Source organism: Tenrec ecaudatus, chromosome 10, assembly GCF_050624435.1.
Source record: "Tenrec ecaudatus isolate mTenEca1 chromosome 10, mTenEca1.hap1, whole genome shotgun sequence".
NCBI classification, from domain to species: domain Eukaryota; kingdom Metazoa; phylum Chordata; class Mammalia; order Afrosoricida; family Tenrecidae; genus Tenrec; species Tenrec ecaudatus.
The window spans coordinates 18,713,065-18,736,307 of NC_134539.1; the positions used below are offsets into that span (position 1 = coordinate 18,713,065).

Below are 23,243 nucleotides of genomic sequence, written 5' to 3' on the forward strand. Positions count from 1 at the left end.
ACGTCACGAGAGCTGCCCATTTGCCTCAGTGCAAGCATGAGCTCACCCACTCACAGGCCTCTGCTTTCATCTACCGGCTGTTTCCAGGATCCCTTCCTTTGAATAGTACTTCCTTCCTCCTGAAAAAGATGGGGCAGAAGGGGGCCATCGGGGCTCTGCTCTGCCCTGGGACTGCAGAGAAAACACCAAGGCCATGGTGTACTCAGAGCTCCTGAGAGCTGGAGGTTTGGGGTGAACTCAAGGATCATGGTCCATACAGGAATGATGTGAGAAGAGTTTGAATTGTACAAAGGGGTTTCCGCTGATCTTGCAAGGACGGTCCTTTTTCATGTTCGCTTTTCGTCTCTTCGTTTCAAAGTGAGACGGTGACTCCAACCCATCTCTGTCGTCCCTTTTGCCTTCTTCACACAGTCACGAAAGTTAGCTCCAGGTGCTGTGGGGTCGATTCTGACTCGTGTTCACCCACATATAGCAGAACACTGCACCGGATCGGGTTTTCAGTGGCGTTTGTTTCCAGGAGATAGTCCGTCCTTCTTTGATGCCCACCGGGGGACTTGAATTACTCATCTTTTGGTGAGCAGCCAATCACCCAGGAGATCAAAGCCCATTTGTTGATGGGAAGCCAGGAGAGCTGTGAGTGAAGTCACTTCCAAGTTTGTTGCATGCGCTGTGTCTGAGAGGTAGACATGTTCAGGGGTCACATGGGTTTGGGGAATGTGCACTTAAAGGTAGACATAGGTATTTACTGATGAATATTACTTCTTTTTTTCAATACACCGTTGGGCTTTTTTTTTTTTTGTAAATCATTTTACTGGGGGCTCTTACAACTCTTACCATGATCCGTCCATACATCCATTGTGTCCAGCACATTTGTATATTTGTTGCCATCATCATTCTCAAAACATTTGCTTTCTACTTGAGCCCTTGGTATGAGCTCCCCATTTTCCCCCTCCCCATCCCCGTTCCCTCACGAACCCTTGATAATTTATAAATTATTATTATTTTGTCATATCTTACACTGTCCGACATCTCCCTTCACCCAATTTTCTGTTGTCCATCCCCCAGGGAGGGGGTTATATGTAGATCTTGTGATCGGTTCCTCATTTCTCCCCCACCTCTCCTTACCCTCCTGGTATCGCTACTCTCATTATCAGTCCTGCAGGGTTTCTCTGTCCTGGATTCCCTGTGTTTCCAGTTCCTATCTGTACCAGTGTACATCCTCTGATCTAGCCAGATTCGTAAGGTAGAATTGGGGTCATGATAGTGGGGGTGGGGGAAGAGCAATAAAGAACTAGAGGAAAGTTGTATGTTTCATAGGTGCTACACTGCACCCTGACTGGCTCGTATCCTCCCATGACCCTTCTGTAAGGATGTACAATTGCCTACTGATGGGCTTTGGGTCTCCACTCCACATTCCCCCTCATTCACAATGATATGATTTTTGTTCTTTTATGCCTGATACTTGATCCCATCGACACCTTGTGATCACACAGGCTGCTGTGCTTCTTCCATGTGGGCTTTGTTGCTTCTCGGATGGATGGCTGCTTGTTTGTCTTCAAGCTTTTAAGACCCCAGCTGCTATATCATTTGATAACTGGGCACCATCAGCTTTCTTCACCACATTTCCTTATGCACCTGCTTTGTCTTCAATGATTGTGTAGGGAAGGTGAGCATCATGGAATGTCAGTTTAATAGAACAAAGTGTTCTTGTGTTGAGGGAGTACTTGAGTACAGGCCCAATGTCCATCTGCTAGCTTAATACTAAACCTATAAATATATACACATAGATATATTTCCCCATCCTCATATATAAATATATTTACATATGTACATGCCTATATTTAGACCTCTATAAATGCTCTTTGCCTCCTAGCTCTTTCCTCTATTTCCTTTAACTTTCCTCTTGTCTAGGGTTAGGATTAGGGCTAGAGTAAAAGAAAAAAACAGAGGGGGAAAAAACTTTCCTCTTACCGCAGTATCATGCTCAGCCTTCATTTGGGTTTCAGTAATTCCTCTCAGTTACATTGCCCTTGATCAAGCCCTACCAGGTCTCTGACACCCTCCTTGCCACCGATTTTGGATTACTTATTGTTCCCTTATCTCTGAGTTTGTTAACACCACTTTCTTACCCCCTGCCTCCCCTTCTCCCATGCCCCCCCAACTGTCGGTCCCATTGTTTTCTCCTTTAGATTGTTTATGCTGCCTATCTTATCTAGACAGACCTTCAGAAAGAATAATATGCACAAAAAACAAGACAGAGAAAAACAAAAAAAAAAACCAATGACAAAAAAAAGCCTTGAATCTAACGGGGTGCTATACTTTGGCCCCAAAGTCTATCTTTGGTTTTCCCTTGGGACGTCTTTTATTTTTTTTTGTTTGTTTGTTTTTTCTTTTTAAACATTTTATTAGGGATTCATACAATGTTTATCACAATGCATACATACATCAATTGTGTATAGCACATCTGTACATTCATTGTCCTCATCATTTTCTTTTTTTACATTTTATTAGGGACTCACACAACTCTTATCACAATCCATACATATACATACATCAATTGTATAAAGCACATCCATACATTCCCCGCCCCAATCATTCTCAAAGCATTCGCTCTCCACTTAAGCCCTTTGCATCAGGTCCTCTTTTTTTTCCCCTCCCTCCCCACTCCCCCTTCCCTCATGTGCCCTTGGTAATTTATACATCGTTATTTTGTCATATCTTGCCCTATCCGGAGTCTCCCTCCCCCCCCTTCTCTGCTGTCCCTCTCCCAGTGAGGAGGTCACACGTGGACCCCTGTAATCAGTTCCCCCCTTTCCAACCCACTCGCCCTCCGCTCTCCCAGCATCTCCCCTCACACCCCTGGTCCTGAAGGTATCATCCACCCTGGATTCCCTGTGCCTCCAGCCCCCATATGTACCAGTGTACTACCTCTGCCCTATCCAGCCCTGCAAGGTAGAATTCGGATCATGGTAGTTGGGGGGAGGAAGCATCCAGGACCCGGGGGAAAGCTGTGTTCTTCATCGGTACTACCTCGCACCCTCATTGACCCCTTGGGACTTCTTTTAATTAAATTTTAAATTAAAGCAATTATAAAATAAGACAAAAATACTGCCATCTATGGAGTAAAAAGTGCAAGTCTCCTTCATCCCACAATCCTGTTCCCCAGGGGTTATCACTCTTTTTAATTTGGTATATATCATTTTTAAATTGTTATATATTTTATTATATTGCATGTAAACACAGACACACAAAGGATTTGGGTTCTATTGGAATATTAGTTACACCACTCAGAAATGTGACGTGTTGTTTGGCTGACATGCCTAGAAGACATTTTCATAATTGCGTGCATTTTTAACCACTGATCATTATTCCTGAATATATTTAACAACTGAAAATTATTTGGGTGTTTCCGGTTTGGTTTGATTTTTTAACTCTTTTAAGCTTGCCAATGTGTGTTGGGACTGTCCAAGTGGATAATGCCGTTTACAGTGTTTCTTAAGTATGTTTTTGATCATTGAACAACTGTTTGCCCTGAGAATCTCATGGACATCACTAACCCTTGAAGAGCCGCTTAGGAAACAACACATCTTTAACCTTTGAGGAGTCCCTGAGGTGGGAACATGGTTACCATGCTCGGCCGCTAACCGACAGGCTCAAGCCCACCCAGAGCTGCTTTGGAAGGCAGTCCTGGCGCTCCACATCCTAAACCTTCGCCGTGGAGCACGCGGTGGTGGATAGCCCTCCTCTGACTCGCACGGGGTCACCAAGAATCAGTCAATCTGACAGCAAGTATTACTGTAGCCCTTGAATTTTTACCCTTAGTGGTGTTGAAAGTCTGATCCCAGTGCTTTCGGATGAAGAGAATTCAAAGACATTTTGCTTTTAAGAGAGACAGGACAACCCTCTGCTAAAGATGCTTCGTGCTAGCCAAGACAAGTGTGGCCCGAAGATCTGGTCTCTGGGACCTGGCCTGGGGGAAGGTGCAGAGGAGCCTGGAGAGTACAGGGGCCTGAGGGGCACCGACAAATGGTTTCGCCACTATCAAGATTTGACTTTCATGTTTGTACTTGGTCTAGCCCTGGCGAAGCTTTTTTAGAATATAAGCTCTTGGCATGCAGTAGGGGAAAAAAGATTTCCATTGCTCATCTTTGACTTCATAATTTTTTCGTTTTCCTTGGCTGGCCAGTAAGAAAGATGGCTGGCGCTTTGTTTTCTATGCAGTTTTTCAAGTGTTGTTGAAGACAAGCACATGTGCGCCGGAGGCACGGAGCTGCCATTGGGAGTTCTTTGCTGTGGGCTGTTGGTGACCCCTTTTGTGTTGGGTTTCCTTGCTTGTCATCATGACTGTGTCTGGGAGCAGTTCAAATACGCTCATTTATTTGCAAACAGCTTTCACCAAAGAAGTGCTGAAATGCCCACTGCTATAGTTCACTTAGTCTGTTTTTGCTTAGTGCCCAAATCCATCTTTCTGAAAGAGACTGCAAGATCCAGCTGCCTGTTGGGCTGTATGACTTTGAAATTTATTAAAATAAATACGCTCTATGTAGCCTGAGCCAGCAAGATTCTGGTCAAAGGAGGAAGGAAGTGATTGGAAGAAGTGTATTACTTTGTTGGCTTTTGAATGTGCCAATGCTTGATTGGAGAGAAATGCGTTTTATGAGAGTCACTCACAATTTCGAAATGAGTGCCTTTTTATCATATGCAGGCACAGAGTTGACTAGCTGAAATTAAGGCATATGATCCTGAGAAGCACACGTTGACTTTTCCAAAATTGTTTACAAAGTGCCTCTGAATGTACCATGACAGGATGGCTCACCATGATCCTACTTCTTTTATTCAGTACGTGTTCCCCTGCCTACCCTGAGCCAGGTCTTACCATAGGCACCGGGTTGGGAAAAGAAGCTTCGTTTTCTGTCAATTGATCTAATTTGAAAGAGTGTAGAGTGTTGTAAGTGCAAAGAGAGAGCGATGCAAACATTCATTTCATGAATATCCACTAATTTACCTGTTGCTTTGTTTTATTCTTACAACAATGCTGAGGTTATTATCTCAATGTTACAAATTTGGAAATTGAAGTATAGGGCTATTAGATTAACTTCTTCAAAGTCTCATATTTAGGGTGGAACCCAAGCAGTCCGGCTCCAAGGACTGTTTATTTTTATTGATTTTAACCTTAGCTGAATGCATAGATTTGCTCTGATTTTACAAAGAAGCCAATAGGATCAGCTAGTGTAAATTGACATTCAGTAGTCCAGCCAGCTGGCTTCTACTTCTTGTAGCTTTTGTTTCTAGTTTGGCACATCTGTTTTTGAGAAACTCTTGCCTTTTATTTGTAACTCTACCTTTTACATATACTGATTGTTGTTGTTATTTAAGTACCATTGAGGCGATTCAGCCTCACGAAAACCCTGGGTACCCCTGAATGAAGCCCTGCCTGGTCCTGCTTCACCCTCACCATGGTTACCATGTGAGACTATTATCACAGCCACCATGCCTGTCTGCTTCATGGAAGGCCATCCTCCTCCCATGCAGGTCTTTCTCAAGTCTGGGCCCTTCTCCAAGGATTAGACCCTCCTGTAACACATCCAAAGTGTATGTGAGCTGAAGGCACCCATGCTTGCTCTTAAAGAACATTCTACCTGTACTTCTTCCAGGAAACGTGTTTGTTCTTTTGGCAGTCAGTGGTACCTTCGGGATTCTCCTCCAGCACCATAATCCAGATGCATAGATGCTTCTTCTGTCTCCTTTATTCAATGTCCAATGTGCACATGCATAAGAGCCCATGGAAAATGCCATAACTTGGACCAGGCTCACCTTAGTCCTCCAAATGGCAGCCTTCACTCATGGTACTTTAACGTAGCGGTTCTCAACCTGTGGGTCGCGACCCCTTTAGGTGTCGAATGGCCCTTTCACAGGGGTCGCCCGATTCATAACAGTAGCAAAATTACAGTGATGAAGTAGCAATGAAAATCATTGTTTTGTTGGGGGGGTCACCACAACATGAAGAACTGTATGAAAGGGTCACGGCATTGGGAAGGTGGAGAACCAGTGCTTCAGTGAGTCCCGGTGCAGCAGATTGGCAGTTACCCTCTTGATTTCATGACTCCTGCTTCCATTGGCTTTGATTGTGGACGCAAGTAAAATGACCTTGGCAATGCCAGTCCTGCATTTATCATGACATTGCCTATTGGTCCAGTTGTAGGGAGCTTTGCTTTCTTGGTGTTGAGATGTCATCCACACTCAGATCTGCAGTTTGGGTTATCTAGAATTGATGTCATGTTAATTTGTTGATAGATGCCTTCAAGAGAAATGAGCAAAGTTAAGATCCAAACTGCACGGCTATCTTTCCCACGACATACCTGATGCATTCCTTAAAGCATCCGCTTTGATCTGTGAGCCTAAAACCACTCTTTGCTTTAATTATTTTATGTTCCCATTTTCATCTTCTTCGTAATTGGTTCAGTCTCTTTTGCATACAAGCTTCTTTCCAATTGGCCTTGCCAAGGCTTCATCCCTGTTAAAATGGAATACAGGTAAAGCCTGTGTTTAATTTCAAGTTTTGAAAAAAAGGCAGGATCAAATCTGTCAAGAATGCCAAACCAAATGCACATCAGAGAGGGAGAGCAATCGAAATTACCGTCAGTCTTCTGGTTGCAAAGTGTGTTCAAAAGAAAGAACAAAGAAAAGGGGTCTTTTTTTTCCCCATGTCTCTGATCTTGAGAAATGCCCCGTGTGTCTTCCTTTTGGTTTTTCAACTCAAGGTCTTTGCACATTTCATTATCACCTGTCACTCTGTTGTCTTACGTCCGCCTCTGGGGTCTCCTCTTCTCCTCCTCCTATGCCATCATTTCTGCCCCTTGACTTTAGCTCTCCCTTGATTAGGAACACGTTTCAGAATCTCATTGGACATCCATGTTGATCTCCCTTGGCCTTTTGCATTCTTCAAGTTTGATGTCCTTGACAGTCTCTCACAACTCGTCAATGAGCTGTGCGCAAGGCGAGGCACATAACGGGCACTCAGTAAATGTTAAAATTGTTACATCTGTGTTTGTGTCTTCGACTTGAACGTTTATAGTGTTCGTGGCTTGTGCATGTGTGTGTTTAGAGCTCTAGACCACAAGCAAGATGAAGTTAAACTGTTCCTTACTTATTACTTTACTGCGTGTAAACACTGAGCGCTTAATAGGCTAGCTTCTTCACATTTTGAATGAAGATGCAAGAAACACTTGGCTTGGATAGGATACAGCACATACCACATTTCTGGCTAAAATCTCTGTTGGATAAACCTTCCCCACACCCGGTACTAGAAGGCTCGCATCGCACAGGCAGATAGAAGCCCGGTGTTTCTGAATCCCGTACCAGAAGCAATACCCTTTACAAACGCTGATGCTGACTTTATGTGAAGTAAAAGCCAGATGCTGCAAAGCTGGCACTGAGCCTTGATTTGCCAAATTGGGAAGGACAGCTGGATGAAGACTCCGTGTTTCCACAAAGAGCTAAATACTACCGAGAAGAGCTTAGATAGAGTGGGAGAAAAATGTGGAACAAAGCCCAAACTCATAAAAGGAGACCAGGCCTACTGGTTGGATCGGAACTGGTGGAATTCCCAACACCATGGCCCTTCAGGTCTGGAACTGACCCTCAACCCTGTGGCTCAATTTTCAGCCGAACAACAGACAGGTCTATAAGGAGGGACGATGGCGCTTGTCAGTAAGGCACAGTCATCATAGAATCATCAACAATGTGTGCTCAAATAGAGGCAGCATTTACCCAAGGGATTCAGAGAGGGTTGAAAAACAATGAAGGCGGGTGAAACAAAATGGGTATGAACTGTTGAATGTGCAACTGATCATCTGCTCTTTACCCAATCCATGATTCTTAAAAAAAAGAGTACTGATAGTGCCACTGTCACTGGCCTCAGAGAAGTCCCTGCCTTGTCGTTGACCTGTGTGAGTTCCCAAGAGCGCTGTAATAAAGTCACACACACGCCTTGGCTTAAAACAACAAATTTATTTTCACACAAGTCTGGACACTAGAAATCCAAACTCCGCTCTCAGGAGGGCCATGTTACAGCGTAAGGCTGTAGAGGAAGTTCCTTCTTTGTCTCTTCCCGCTTCTGATGGCCCCAGGAGCCCTGGGGTTGTGGCGACAGAAGTACAGTGCTGCCTGCTCTCTCTACAAGCCTGTCTGACTTCTGTGTCTTCCTCTATCCCTTCTCATCCTCATAGAAGACCACCAGTCATCATGAAGTAGGGCCCACCCTACTGTAGGATGACCTCATACCAGCTTAAATAATTATATGTGCAAAAGATGCTGCTGACAGATAAGGTCGAGGTCATGGTTTCCATGGGTTCATACTTGGGTTCAGAGGCAGAACCACATCAACCCACGACACAAGAGTGAGCCCATTGCCATATACCGCCCCATAGTTCATCTGACAAAAATAAATATAAAGCATTTAAACAAGACTTTCCTACAAGTTCAGGAATTTTTCAAAAGGATTGCAAGTGGACACAAGGAATACTTGGAAAGAATACTGATTCCTCCTGTGGGGTGAATCACAGGGAAGAGTGGGAGACTGCACTGAATCCAGGGGGAGAGTGGATGGGAGGAGCTTCCGGCTTATTGTCCTTAAACCTGTCCCCTGTTCCTTTTAGTCTGCTTCTGGGTGTTCCCCCCACCCCACTATTGTCCACCGCCTTGGTGAGATGGATCAAACCAAGTAGAGCAGTTGGCACAGAGGCAGCCCCCAAACCAAGCCAAACCAAATGCATTGCCATCAAGTCGACTCCGAGGCAGCCCCAGGACCTAACAGTAGGCTTCCAGACCAATCCTCCCTATTCGGTGGGAGTACACTTCCACCTGTCTGAGCCTCAGTTTTCTTATCGATTAAATGGCTGTCAACGCACTTGCCCTATGGAATAGAAAGGGTCTGCAGAGCAGATCCACACTCCTGGGCAAGCAGAGGAGACTCACTATTGATAGGTGTTACCATTTGTGATGGGACTCGTTGTCCCGCCTCCTCACCCAGGCCATCACAAAACAGTGACAGCCTCTTTCATTTGGAGGCACACCAAACAGAGTTGGGATAGAACGTTCTCTAGGAAAACACACTGTTGGAGAATTCTCAGCCGAGGTCCTAGCCATGGGAGAAGATAGTTCAATTCCCTTGATATTCTTTCCTGTCATTTCGAGTCTGGTCAAATGTTCACTGCCATTGAGTCGATGCTGACTCATAATGACCCTAGAGGACAGGCTTGAACTGCCCCTGTGCCCTGGTCACCTTAATTTATTCTTCCTAGGAAAGTGGTCCTTTCAAATTGCAGAGTTACTTTTTAAAAATTTTTAAGTTCTAATTTTTGTGTAAATGAGGAAGGCACTGAAGGAACCCAGAAGTAAAAGTTCTCCCGTGTTCTAGGTCAGGAGTTGGCAATACTCTTTCTGTTAAGGGGTCAGTCGTGAACGTGTTAGACTTTGCACACCATCCAGTCTCTGCCCCACGTCTCAGCAGTACCAGGGCAACAGCACAAAAGCAGAGCCGTAGACAGTCTGTGAACAGCCAGATTCACCATGTTCCAAAGAAAACTTCATTCACAAAACCAGGTGGCAGCTGGCTGGCATTTCATGACCCCTGCTCTGGGTGAATAGGGAATTCCATCAGAGCCTTTTCATGCAGGTTTTTTCATGTGAAATGAATTACTGAGTAAGCAGATAAAGCCACACATATAAGCAAATTCAAAACGTCATGAATTTCTGAAGGGCAAGGATGCTAAAATGTTTGGCACAAAGTCCTCCGACAGAGTGGAGACTGTGTAGTCAAGCAGCTCTTCCATTCCAAAAAGATTTTCTTTACTTCTACCTGGAGCAGTCGGGAACTCTGAGCGTTAAGCAACTTGTTCGGCCGTTGCATTAAAACCTGCCGAGGGTGAAAATCAGTTGCCCTAGTTGAAGCACTTCATGAATGTCAAATCTGTTTCCAAAAACAATCACACAAAACAGAACTCTCCACGGCAAACCTCTGTGCTGCTATAATGTTTGGTTTTAGAGGGGAACACGTTCTTATAGGCCAGATATTTCCCTCTTTTAAAAATCCAGAATATTCTTACACATGGTTTCCCTGAGTACCTATAAACCTCACACAAATGATTCATCCCCCCCCCCAAAAAAAATGAATTCAAACCACATGCCTTTAGCCTAGGCCCTCGTGGGTGCCTGGATTAGGGGGTGGGGGCGGGAAGAGAGGGGGTAAGAAAAGACCATTCCCCACCCTGAATCCACCATGCATGAGCTGAGCGAGTTTAACTTCTCGGAGCTCTTGCTTCCTCTCTGAGATAGGATGATACTGTCAATCTAGTAGCGTGATAAACTGATCAAAAGCATTTGCTCGTATCCAACAAATACTAGTTCCCACCAGCTGTTTGTGGTGCCGTTCCAATATTGGAATCCCTAAGCCAACAAAGAAATAGAAAGACAGCTTCATCTCAGGACAAGGTGAGACTTACTGAGGATGCGTCAGCACCAACTCTCTGCGTGGCCTGTTTTAGCTTTGTCTGTTTTCCTAAGCCTGCTCTTGACCGGTGCTCATTCTTCTGCCCTTGTTATTCAGACTCTCTTATGCAATCTCAGGATTCTGGCAGCTGCTTTCGACTTCTAGTGTTTCACTATTTGGTTAATTATGTTAAAACAGCGATGGAAACGAGTTGTCTTTATTCCGAGATCCTTGGGTCAAGAATAGAATCCAGGCAGTTGCCAGCCCACGATGCTGCATGGCCTCGGTTCTTGGCTGGTCTCTTCGGTTCCCACTGCCACCACCAAGGAGACAGGACTGCTCCTCACTCCCTGGTCTCTGGGACAACAAACCCCTTACTTCTGCCCCACAGTCCTGATCTATGTCTGTTTTGTTGTTTGCTTCCCCCCTTGAAAATCCTCCATTCTTCATTTATCTCGGCCACAGTCATTGCTTCTCCCAGCATCCAGATGACGTTGATGTCCACAACGACAAACTCCCAATCACTAGCACTTAGTGCAGCGATGCACCAGGCACCGTCCCATGTGTGCCTTAAATGCCTTAACTCACAAAGAACACTCAGAGCCACCATGCTGTCTCCTTCAGTGGATGGGTGGGGAACCTGGCACAGGGAAGTTAAGTCAGTTGTTTGGTCAGAGTGACACAGCTAGTCAATGGTAGAGCTATTGTAGAATTCAGCCAGGATGCCCCTGGAAGCCTCTATCCCATCTCTTGAGTGGGAACATTTTGAAGAAGAAGAAGAAGGAGAAGGAGGGGAGGGGAGGGGAGAGGAGAGGAGGAAGAGGAGGAGGAGGAGGCATCCGTTTACTGTAGAAAGTGAGGAAGCAACACGGGGTAGAGTGAAAGGACTTTGTGGTGTAGCTTAGAACAACTGGGAGCTCCAGGAAAGGGAGGGATTTATGTGGACTTGGGCAATGCAAGGAGGCAGAACTTGAATTGGTTCTTTTTTTAAATGTACTATTAATTGGGATTTAATACATATATCATACATATATGTCTATATCATACATATACAAAGGGTACAAAAAAAACCAGAATTGCACTGGGCTTAGTGGAGCTTTCATGGTTCCCATTTTTTCCCGGTAGGCGAACATCTAGCAACTCACTCTGAGTTAGTGCACCCAGTGGCGTCACCTGGGAAGGTTCACTCTGGTCACAGTGAATTTTTTTTGTAAAATTGTACCTTAATTTTTGTGATGGCTGATTTTAGAGAATAGCATGCAGCTATGAAATTTTTCTTGCTGGGGAAAAATGTTGCAGAAACGGTTGTGATGTTGCACACAGCATACAAGGACAGTGCTATTGGGCGGGGGGGGATAAAGTGTTAGAGTGGTTTTCTCGTTTCAAAAAAGGTGAAATGTCAATTGATGATAAAACTCATTCTTAATGTCCATCAACTTCCCGAATGGATGAAATTGTCTACTTGTAGTACATTTGGAACTTACTCCACCAGGTCAGACTGTTAATTAAGCTTTCTATTAGAGGTTCTTGAAAGGCCTGATTTGTGGCAGACTGGGGACTGGTTTTGCCATCACAATAATGCACTTGCTCACGCAGCCATCTCAGTGCACCAGTTCATTCTGCAAATGAAGAGGGACAGGAAGGGACAGTGATTTGACGACATAGAAAAGGTGAAGGAAAAAACGAGGAGGTGCTGTCAGCCATCCAAACAGATGAGTGTGAAAAATGTTTCCCAGAATGGAATCACAGATTTGACAAATGTACTAAGAGAAATGGAGAGTACCTATATGTTTGTGTATAAGTCGAATTTTTTAGCACATTTTAATGCAGTTTTGTGGTACAATTAGGTGCCTCCGCTGATATTTGGGGTTAGCTGATACTCGAGTATATAGGGTACATAGCTTTGAAAACTAAAATCCAGTTACTTGGGGGCAGCCCCTCGTGTATAGTACTTTGTCATCTCATATCCATAGTTCAATTACATCAAGCAGAATTATACAATTGCTACCACAGTCGGTTTCCAAACAGTCTTTTTCTACATGGTGAACTGGTTCTTAAGGAGTGAGGGGAGTATGGAGGTGCAGATAGGAAGAGGGCGGAATGTGTCTTCAGCCCCGCTTTAATGGCCAGGAAACCTTTTGACTGGAGCAGGCAGTCTGTGTAGGGATGTACATTTGAATGAGGAGAGGAAGGGACTGTCCCATAGAAGGAGAGTGCACCCATAATGTACAGCTTTCGGTCCTTTGCGGAAACCGAAAATGGGGTCAAAATTGCTTACGAGTGAGGAAGAGGAGCCCGAGGCAGCTCTCGGAGCAGACGGACATTTCTGTGCCAAGAGCTTGGAATTTCCCTTTGACAGTGGGAAATTTCAAAAAGGCTACTCAGATTACCACAGCCTGTAGTGGGGTTTTTTTTGTTTGTTTTTAAAGACAAATTAATTAGATGTCTCTGAGTTTTAAACTGAAGGCTTTCTGCTTAGGAACGAGGGTGAATGCGTCTGTGCCCACCTTTATCTTCATCCTCCCAAGAACTCTCAGAGGTCAGTTTTCACCTCAAATGCCCGAGGATAGCTTACCGAGAGGCTCTGAGAACTGAATGGCTTGTCCAGAACCACCACAGACTTCAGAGTGAAGTCCAGATCTCTTGGCTGTAAGTCCTCTGCACACAGCAGCTTCCCATGGTTAGTCACAGAGGTGTCCATGTGAGAGGCAGGCCTATGAGACAGTGATATTCACCGTGATCCAAGGAGCTGGGAGACATCGTGGTGCCTCCCAGCATTTCTGGAGACTTCTCCTTGAGACACAAAAGGCCCCCGTCTTCCACAGAGAACCCTAGATCAGTAGATGCTGCCGATGGAGGCGAAAGAACTTAACCTGAAGGGGATTGTACTTGATTGGATGGGCCCATATCCTACTCACATGGATGACGGAACATTCACAATTATCTGGACTCTCTCTACGGGCCCAACAGCTTACTTAGCTGACTGATAGAAGGTAATTTGGTAGCAACAATTGGACCTGACAGCTTACTTAGCTGACTGATAGAAGGTAATTTGGTAGCAACAATTTTTTTTAATTCTTGGGGTTGCCTTCCATTCTTAAAATTCTAGAGCTGAAAGGAATGAAACCTCTCTAATTCATCCAAGCGAGCGACTCTTTTGTCAGACATGTGTTTGTGTTTTGCTGGTGGTTGCTTGCTCGTATAATTGGAATCGATGCATGTCACATACACAGGGCTAGGGTGAGGAGATGATAATTTGTTCATAGGAGATGCATGGATTTGTCATACCAGAATCAGAGGCTGATACTTATCATCAGAGGGAGCTAATCATTTAAAGGATTATTTTAACTATGAAATTAATAGTGGGTGTTTCTGCCATTCGAGAGTTTTGAAAAGCCCCTGAAAATATGACTTATAGTCACACAGACACACACACACACACAAGATTATAAAGAAAGGCCACCGGGAAAAGCAGAACTTCTGCCTCATTTTTCATTTCATTTTTCAAGGAAATCAAGCAATAAATTTTAGCTCAATAAACAATATGGAATGTAATATGGAAGTATGGGAAGAAAGCAGGAGGTATTAATATCCCAAATGTGACCACAGTATCGCTGTAGAGGTCTTAATTATGCCCCACTCTGTGTCCCCTCGTCCTCTGATTCCTTACATTCCACAACAACCCCAGAAAAATCTCTCTGGTTTTGCTTGGAAAGCAGAGCGGTGTTCTGTGCCTGCACATTCTAAAACAGACCTGTCAAATGTGAAACTGAAATAGAAGCTGACAGAAATCAGCTACTAGCAAATTAAGTTGAATTAATAGACTGGAAAATGCTTGAAATATCATAAAAAAAAACCTTCCCCTGGAATTTCACTCCCAAGATGCCAGACTAGATAAACTGAAATAAACCTCAGCTCCACGGCTTGCCTTGTTTCCTAAAGAGCCTTACCTGGCAAGGTTCACCAGAACTAGTGCTCCCCCTAATGGCAACCTCCAAATACCCATCTTCCAACCTTGGAGGCTCTTTGTAGAAACTGGAGGTCTTCCCTAAGCCTAAAGGTAGCCCTACCACTGCCTGGGTCTTGGTCAGTGTGTGGGGGAAGAGAGAGAAGATCCAACTAAGATACACTTGTGGGAAGCTTTCTGTTCACAGTGAGGAGAAAAATCAATGAAAGGGGTGACGAGTGGACCCTTGCTGGGGTCCTACCAGGCATAATGATTTATTTTGCAGTGAAAACAAGTGTGGGACCGAGGGGAAAACACCCATTCTCAAGTCCTGAATCTGCCTTCAGATATCTGTGTCCATGACTGAGAGTTCAGTTGACTGCAAAAAATGACAGGCTCCTTTTCCCCCTACATGGGATGTATGTTTTAAGATGACCTTTAAAGTTGCTTTTCACAAAGACAAGGGCTCTCTCTACCTTCTTGGTCTTGTCTGCTCAGCTCCTGGGATAAAAGAAAAGACTCCGTGCGGGTTACATCTCAGCATTTCAATTCTTTCCCAGCTCCGCTGTTCGCATCCTAGTTTAGACACCTCTGGCTTTCTCCCTGTGGGACGATGCCGATGCCATGGTTCCCAATGTCGCACTGTGCTCCGTAGATTTCCAGGGGCCGAGTTACTCCAGGGAGCTCATCCAGCAGGCCTCTCTTCTGAGGGGCCTCTGACGAACTCACACTTCCGACCTTTCTGTTGGTTAGCCAAGCAGGTTAACTGCTTACACCACCCAGGGACACCCAACTTCAAATAAATAGCTAAAATAGGAGGGTTTACACCATCTGCTGGGATCGGGCAGATGCGACGGGCGCTGGGGAGGAAGGCTGTGTGGAGAGAATGTATTCTCTGCACACCAAGGTCTAGGAAGTGGCAGCGTGTTGGGTAACAGGGAGTGCGCCTTTCACTTTCTCCTCTGCCATCTTCTCCATGTCCCTGGCTCCTTAAATGCAGTCCTCCATTCAGCGTGCCCAGCACTACCAACTGAAGGGGCACTGGGAATTCCAAACGATGGGCTGGACATTCCATGTCTGCCTCAGATTCACAGCTCCACTGCATTTCATAAATGAATCATCTGAATTGTAGGAAGGGACTTGCCAGTGGTCACAATGAAACCTCAGCAGGACCCACCTGCTGGCCTCCTGCTCTGAATGTTTGGTTCAAATCACCTTCGGGTAGGAACAAGAGACAGACAGACGTTTCCCGCTGTAGGGAAGCAGCTGTTCTAACGAATTTGTGAACTGAGCACATTTTCATCTGTGCCTTTTCAGCGTTGTGAAATTGAAAGGTAATTACTGAATCTACCCTCCCGAATCACCAGTTCTATGGAAATTTAATTAAGCCTGTTTTCATTGGAAAACTGGTGTGGGCGCACAAAAAAAGCCTGGGACTTCAGCCTTTGACATGGGAATCATAAAGTCAGTTTTTCTTTTTCTTTTTAATAAACTTATCACAACCAGAATCCCCAAATAGATTTAGGAGTGATACCCCGTTACCCACGATAAGATTTCTCTAGGACACAGTGGCTTTAACTAAAATATTAGTTGACTTACCAAAGATAAGAAAAATCTTCTTTCTTTTATCTTGCCTTTGAAGTAAACTAACATATAGGCGTTTGGCTTTGAGGGAAACGTCCCTGCTGTTTGAGGGATGAGTGATGGTTGGGTGGTGTTACAGTCGCTCATCATCTCCCTTCCATCCCTCCCAAAGCTTCAGCCTAGTTCCACCCCACAAAAGCTCACATGTCTTCAGCGATCATGGGGACGGCCTGGAATCACGCGCACGTTGTCCTAAAACTTCCTTTTGCTAAAGTTTTCCATTTCTTTCTTTCTCTCCTTTCCTTCCCCCTGAAGTGCCTCCCACATCACCTGCCTTCCTTACTTCAGGCCTGCCCGCTGAGCGGAGGTGTAAATGAACAACAGAGCAAGCGGGAGACAGACAAGTGCAGCGGCGAGGTGGCCGACTTCATTGCTGGCTCAGTTACTCACCTCAGAATAACTTAGCAGACTAGAGGTCGCACTGACTGGACATGCCATAGAGTCTGGAGAGAAACCAGCCAGGGACCAGTGAAGAAAGCAAAGGCGTGATTCATGGGGGAAATACGTGGTGGGGGCCGATCTGATTCCTCATCTGTCTGTCTGTCTGTCTGTCACCAGTAAGGCTTGTGAATCCTGCTGACTTGTTTCTTTCTCTTTCCTGAAAAAACAACTCCTGTCACCTGCTGAAGTCCTGTAAATGCATGTTCACGTGGAAGGTGGGTCATGTCAAGCTAAGAAGGCGGGGACAGTCACAGAGGAGGCAATGGGCAACTCTAGGGACCAGGAGCCCCCACAAAACCGCTTCTGTGTTGTTGAACGATTTGCCACCCCAAGGCCCTACCAGGTCCGGACACTGCTTCTCCACCCTCTGACCTTTCCTGCCCAGCTGCGCTCCCAGCTCTCCATAGGAGTGCCAATAGCCATCCTCCTCATCGCCAAGACATGCGCTTCACGTCACCATTGGTCCTTAGCTGTTTAACTGCCATGGCGTGCAGGAGTACCCCAGAAAAGAAGAAGCGACGGGTTTGTGATGGGAGTGGGTTTGGACATTTACTTTCAACACTCACAGTGTGATTCGTGCCCGTCTGTTTGGGTCAGGAAACGTGGCGGAACTGGATGGCAGCTACTCTGGAGCTCTCTGGATCCTTGGCTTCTCTGACAGGATTGTAGGAAATAAAGCCGTCATGCAGCCTGAGTGGTGTGCCGCATGATGCTGACAAGCTAGTTAGATGTCCACAGGATGACTTAGAAGTGAGCAATTCCCATGCAGCTCCCTTCAAATGGGCACACGAAGACCCTTGATCAGCCTTGGAGGCCTGGCTGTTTCGTCTCCATCCAAACCTTCACAGAACCTTTCTCCACATCACTTTCTGGCGAAGCCCTCACTCTACGTTCTACCCTGCATCCAAGCCCTGGGAGCCGTGGTCGTGTAATGTTTACGCATTGGGTTTCTAACTGCAAGGTCAGCAGTTCAAAACCACCAGTCGCTCCTTGGGAGAAAACCGAGGCTTTCTACTCCTGTAAAGAATTACTGTCTAGGAAACTCACAGGATGGTCCTATCGGTGTTCTATGAGTCAGCAACGACTCAATGGCTGTGAATTGGGTCATTTTTTGTTTCTCCCAATAAACCTTCTCCAAGTCCACCTGACCATTTATTGTAGCACCCCCTCTCACTCCCCAACATATGTGTGACATGTATTCCTGTACTTGGCTGTCTGCTCTATCTGGTAGCGTTTAGACTAAGTAACCCACAAGCTGCCAAGGCAGCCCAGAGCCTGCTGACTTGGGACTGCTACCAGAATCACACCAGTCACAATGTCGAGAAATCCTGGGTTCCTGGTGCTAGTGTGGCTGGTGGGTAAAGCAGCACCCCGAGTCTCCCTCCTGCCTTTCAATATTGAAACCAAAGGAGCAGTTGACCTGACCAGACTTGCTTTTTCTATCCCTCTAGGATTCTTCTCCAGCCAGATGACTCCTTGCAGATCTTGGCCCCGGTGGAAGCCGACGTGGGCTTCTACACTTGCAACGCCACCAACGCCCTGGGCTACGACTCCGTCTCCATTGCCGTCACGTTAGCAGGTAACGTGAACATTCCAGTTTCATTCCATTCAGAAGCCTTTTATCGAATGAAAACGTGCACGGAAGGGGGCGCTTAGAGTTGGGCTCTGCAGAATGTGTGACATCTTGATTAATAGAGATGGGGGTCTATTCCAGGCAAGGAGAGCATGAGCCACCGAGGCGCCTCAGGGAGGGGAGAAGAGACCGTGGACTGTGATCAGTGGATGCTCCTGGAGGGTTCTGTTGTGTCTCCTTGTTCTGCTTAATGCAAACAAGAAACCTGTGGGCAGCTGGGATTCTGTGGCTGTGCTTGGAGCCAGGAGCCTTCACTGGCACCGTGCTCTGGTTCTGTGTGGTTTCAGCCTCTTGTTCTTGGGCACCGGCCCACTTTGCCTTTGCTGCATTCCATATCAGGTGATTGAAGACACCAAGCCGTGGAGTAGACTGTCCCCCCAGCGACAGTGCTGTAGTCTTGTGGCATTTTTAGAAAAACTCTTTTAAATAGGGCAAACCTTTGTCTTCAAAACTGAAAGAGATCTTAGATAACAACGGACCCAAGGGCCCTCCTTTCTCGAAGCCGGGCAATCTGAGGTCACAGGGCTGCTTGGCTAGTGACGGAGAGAAAAGGGGACCCGAGGTTTCCCAATTCCCACTCCGGTGTCCTCTCCATGTCCCCGCCGACGGTACTCTCGTCTCAGACCTGGGCCCTCCCGGCCTGTGGCAGGGCGTTGCACGTGTTTGTGTCATTCCTTTCAATGGCTGCTCAGATGAAATGATTCAGCAGATGTGCGGAAAGCCAACATCACCCCACACTGACCTCATCGTTCCATGCCAGGATTATGCTGTCACACCACACGTGCTACTCCCTGGCTTATCTATGAGCAGCAGCGATTCTGCCCCCATGGCCTGAAGCTGATCGGGGCAGGGACCTTCCTTAGCAGAGGCTTTGTAGAGACTGTAAAAGCCACAACCAGGACAAGTTCAGGGGCCCTGGGATGGATTAAAGGATGATATTATGAATGCCTATTTTTTTGGTGAATAAAACATTTGTTTCCCCCCTAATGTATTCCAGTTGCGTCCTTTATCCCTCCCTCTATACAGAGTCCAGATGCTCGGGCCCGATCTCGTTAAATCTCTCTTGCCTTCCACCTCCAACCTGCATGGGCATCTCTGACATCCTTCAGACCGCTGGCCAATCACACCTCTCCCGGGATGCACGTTCCTGTTTATATTTATCCAGATACGGGTCAGCTCTCTCTCACAGACTAAATACCCTCTGTTCGCCCAAACTTAATACAATTAATGGAAACCTGTCTGGAATTAGGCAAGGCAATTGTAACGTCAGGCTGCTTCTCCGCCCTTTGAAGAGAACCTCTTGGAGGCTGCCAACAGGTTCAAAGCCAAGGAAGAGAAACAGGGCGGCCAAGGAGGCACCAGGGGAAGGGGAAAAGGAGGCCAACAGATGGAACATGAGCAGAACCTCCACACCCAGGCTTAGGCAGCCCTGTCGCTGTGCTGCAGCTGCTGGGGCGCGTTCCACTCTGCGGCAGATCTGTGAAGCAGTTCTTTCAAAGGCACAGAACACACCGGTCACCTTAACATTGTATCCAGATCTTTACGTGAGATTATCCTCTGCTCCTGCACCAGGGTCTCTACGCACAGCGATAGAGGGCTCTCCAGCAACTGCTCTGAGCATCCCCTCGGCCAGGGTCTTGAGATGCATGATCAATAAGACCAGAGTCTGTGCCTCATAAACTTACAGATTCGTGAAGGCAGTAGCTGTTCACACGACTACCTAGAACTGCGAGATCTCACCATTTCCTTCAAATAGGCACATTAAGGTCCCGTGTTGCCATGGCGGCCAGGTAAGCTGGAGCCTGCGTTTTGAGGATGGGGGAAACGTGCGTCAAGCATGACGACGTTTGATCTCATTTCAACGGTGTATTCGCTGTGTGCTCCTGAACTAAGGATAGAACCTCCTTGTGCCTCCATTCTCCTGTGTCAGAGTGAAATTGGCACTACCGCCCTGGGCTATTGTGAGGGTAGATGAGATGGCACGTGTGAGAATGCGCTGAGCCCGATGCCAGGCACATCGAGCACCCCCATCCATGTGAGCTCCCTCCTCTTTCGCCAGCTCCTCTAGCATGAAATGCATCCTGAACATGGTTCTGAGATGTAGAAAACATTAGCCCCAACTTCATTTCCATTGATTATTTTTTCACTGTAAACTTTACCACTGACAGTTGTCAAGTGCAGGCTTAGAAGCTGATTGGCGGTCAGATCCTCGTGGTAAAAGCTCAGCGACCTTTAAAGACATCATCGAGCTGTTTCTGTACTTCGGTCTGAATGTGAGCCAAAAAAGAAAAAATATATTTTTATTTATTTCTCTTTAGACTAAGCCCGCCAGATGTCCTGTGATTCTGTAAGGAAGATTAGCGCTTGCTAGTACTTTTGACTTGATGAGATGCATGGAAATGGGCTCATAATAATTCACAAGAAAGGTGCCGTGTGGCAAGGAGTTGTGTCTCGGGGTCCTGGAGCCTCGTGGTCTGCGTCTTAGCCATTATCGGTTTCGCCCTGAGTACCTTCTTCACCCTTCCTAACTCCGTGTCTTTGTCTGTACAATGGCAGTCATGTCCGGCCATCTCTCTCTCAGACGGTGGTGATTAAATGCATTCATTCCTTTAAAATGCGGATCCTAGTGCTTGCCATCTAGAAAACCCTGAAAGGACTGCTGGAGGCATAGTGATTACGCATTGGGCGGTTAACCTCAAGGTCAGCGGTTCAAGATCCCCAGTCACTCCACGGTAGAAAGACGGGGCTTTCTACTCCAGGAAGGCATTCCAGTCTTGGGCACTCACAGGGGCAGCTCCACCCTGTCCTGTGTAGGGCCGCTATGAGTCGGCATCCCCCAACAGCAGTGAAATGAGATTATTATGCTGGAGATCATGGAAAACCGCAGACAACAACCTTGTTTTTTCAGTAGCAATTCCTCTCCAGAGACTGAATACCCACAGGCCCTTGGGAGAGCCCCCTCTCTGAGCACACCACGTTCTGCGGAAGCAGAATTAGCCATCTGTGCAGAATCTGGAGGGCCTGGATTCGGAGCTGGAGCTTGTGGTGAGGACTGAATGGTGCCGCCCTCGCCCATCGAGGTTCCCCAGAGCCTGGAGTGAGTGTGTTACCTGTTCTGCTTCTCCAGTGCGTTGCAGTTCCATGCCCTCCTCTCTGCGCACGTTCCCTTTAAATATGTAAACCTTGAGTTGTAGAAACAACACTGAAATCTTTCTTACAGTGTCCAGTCTGGACCTTGGATTGTTGTCTGTAGTACCTTTGCCGAATTAATAGTACTACGCATAGAACTCCTGTAAGCCCCATGGGGATAATTTACAATCCCCTTCAATAAAATCATCGTAATGGCCTTAAAGTTAACCAGGGGCAGAGATAAACTGTAGATATACGAATGGATTTTGGCGCTCACATTGAATCATAGCCCAAATCTAAGAACTATTAGTTCTTATGATATGGCCCTACTTAAAACCTACCTCCGTGAAGTGATCACTGAACTTGTGGGTGCTGCAGCAAAGCAGGGTGAATACAGCAGATGGGGCCCAGCTATTAGAAAGAATTCTGTCTCGTGTCTTAAGAGCTTGTCTCAACACAAGCAGCCATCTACATGAGGCATTGCCTAAGTCCACACAGAAGAAGCACACCAGCATAGGTGATCCAAGAACAATAAAAGTCCATCCCAGAGGTAGGAATGGTACTAGAGCTTAATTTCTGAACACCCAATTTCCAGTAATTTATGGATGACAATGAAAACCCAAAACCAATGTAACAGAGCTCCCCATGCGGATTAAGCCTCTGATGAATCCCCTCTGACTATGGACCAGAGGTGGGAAACCTGGTTACCAGGCAGAGTACATTGCAAGCTGCGATTGGAGCGAGGTTGGCATGTGATGCCTTGTCCGTGATCACCCTCTTGACCCAATGGATAATGGCTCCAAAATATTTTCTGCTTTGTTCTCGATTGAGGCGTTTCTTTGTGTCACTGTCATTATTGACGGCTGTTTGTTCATATTCTGTCTTGATGTTGTATGGTTTTCTGTATATGAAACCCAGATGAGGTGACCCCATAGATCCAACAACTGGATCGATATATTTAATGAACCATAACAGGAGGCGCTGGAAGGAAATGGGGAGCTAACAACAATGAGTCCAAGGAAGAATCAATGTCCCGGAATTGACTGTGGGGTTGATCGCCCAGCTCCTATGATTGTGATTCGATGGTTGAAATGTGTGATATGTGGTTTGATGTGATGTTGAAGTTGTTAAAGTGACTGGCTACCCATAGGCCCTTTGTAGAGCCCCTTCTCCAAGCCCCTCATGTTCCGATGAAGTGCAATTAACCTCCTGCAAAGGGCTTGGGGGGCCTGGATTCCGAGCAGATGGCTCCTATTAAAGACTGTTTCACTGGGGCCCCAGGATCGTACCCTCCCATTGCATTGGCTAGTGCCCTGGATTGGGTATGTGGCCAGTGCCGCCTCTCTTCAGTTCCATCCCTCACCCTCTTTGCAGATTTTGAAGCACGTAAGCACTGCGTCTTAGACATAGAGCCAGAGTCTGTCTTACTGTGTCTCTTTTGGCCCTTGGGATTATTGTCTTTAGTACTGTGGGCTTCTCTCCATTAGTGTTCTTTTTACCCTTTCAAACTCAGAGTTGAGTACCTTGCTGGTGCCTCGGTTTCCCCTTCCAGGAGATGGCCAACAATCATTGTTTCCCTCTCCGCTCATCAGAATATTCCCAGCCCTGTGGGGACCCCAAATCAACCAAACCCACCACAATGAGTGGATTTCCCCACTCATGATGACTCTATAGGATTTTGGAGCCTATGAATCTCTATGTGAGTAGAGATCCTGCTCATCCTTCCCCCTCAAAGTGGCTGGTGGGTTTGAACCACTGACACTGCAGTTGGAAGTCCAGTACTTACCCAACTGTGCCACAAGGACTTCAGGGGCACCAAAGTACTGAATGCACTTGTCCTGAGTGTACTTAATGGATGCCTGTTGCACTGACCAGGTTGTGGCTGAGAACACCTTTCAGAGGAGGGACCATGGGGAGAGTAACAAGGAGGAGGAGGAAGTGTCATATACCTGAAGTTCAGA

General features: G+C 46.3%; 1 protein-coding gene across 2 annotated transcripts in view; it reads left to right on the plus strand.

Moving 5' to 3' along the window:
* The window catches only part of ADAMTSL1 (ADAMTS like 1), a 394,101-nt gene that overhangs the window by 287,694 nt on the left and 83,164 nt on the right, over positions 1 to 23,243 (plus strand). For both annotated transcript variants that reach the window (XM_075559969.1, XM_075559968.1), the window contains exon 20: positions 17,972 to 18,099. In XM_075559969.1, the coding sequence (XP_075416084.1) occupies positions 17,972 to 18,099 (128 nt within the window). The remainder of the gene's footprint in view (positions 1 to 17,971; positions 18,100 to 23,243) is intronic.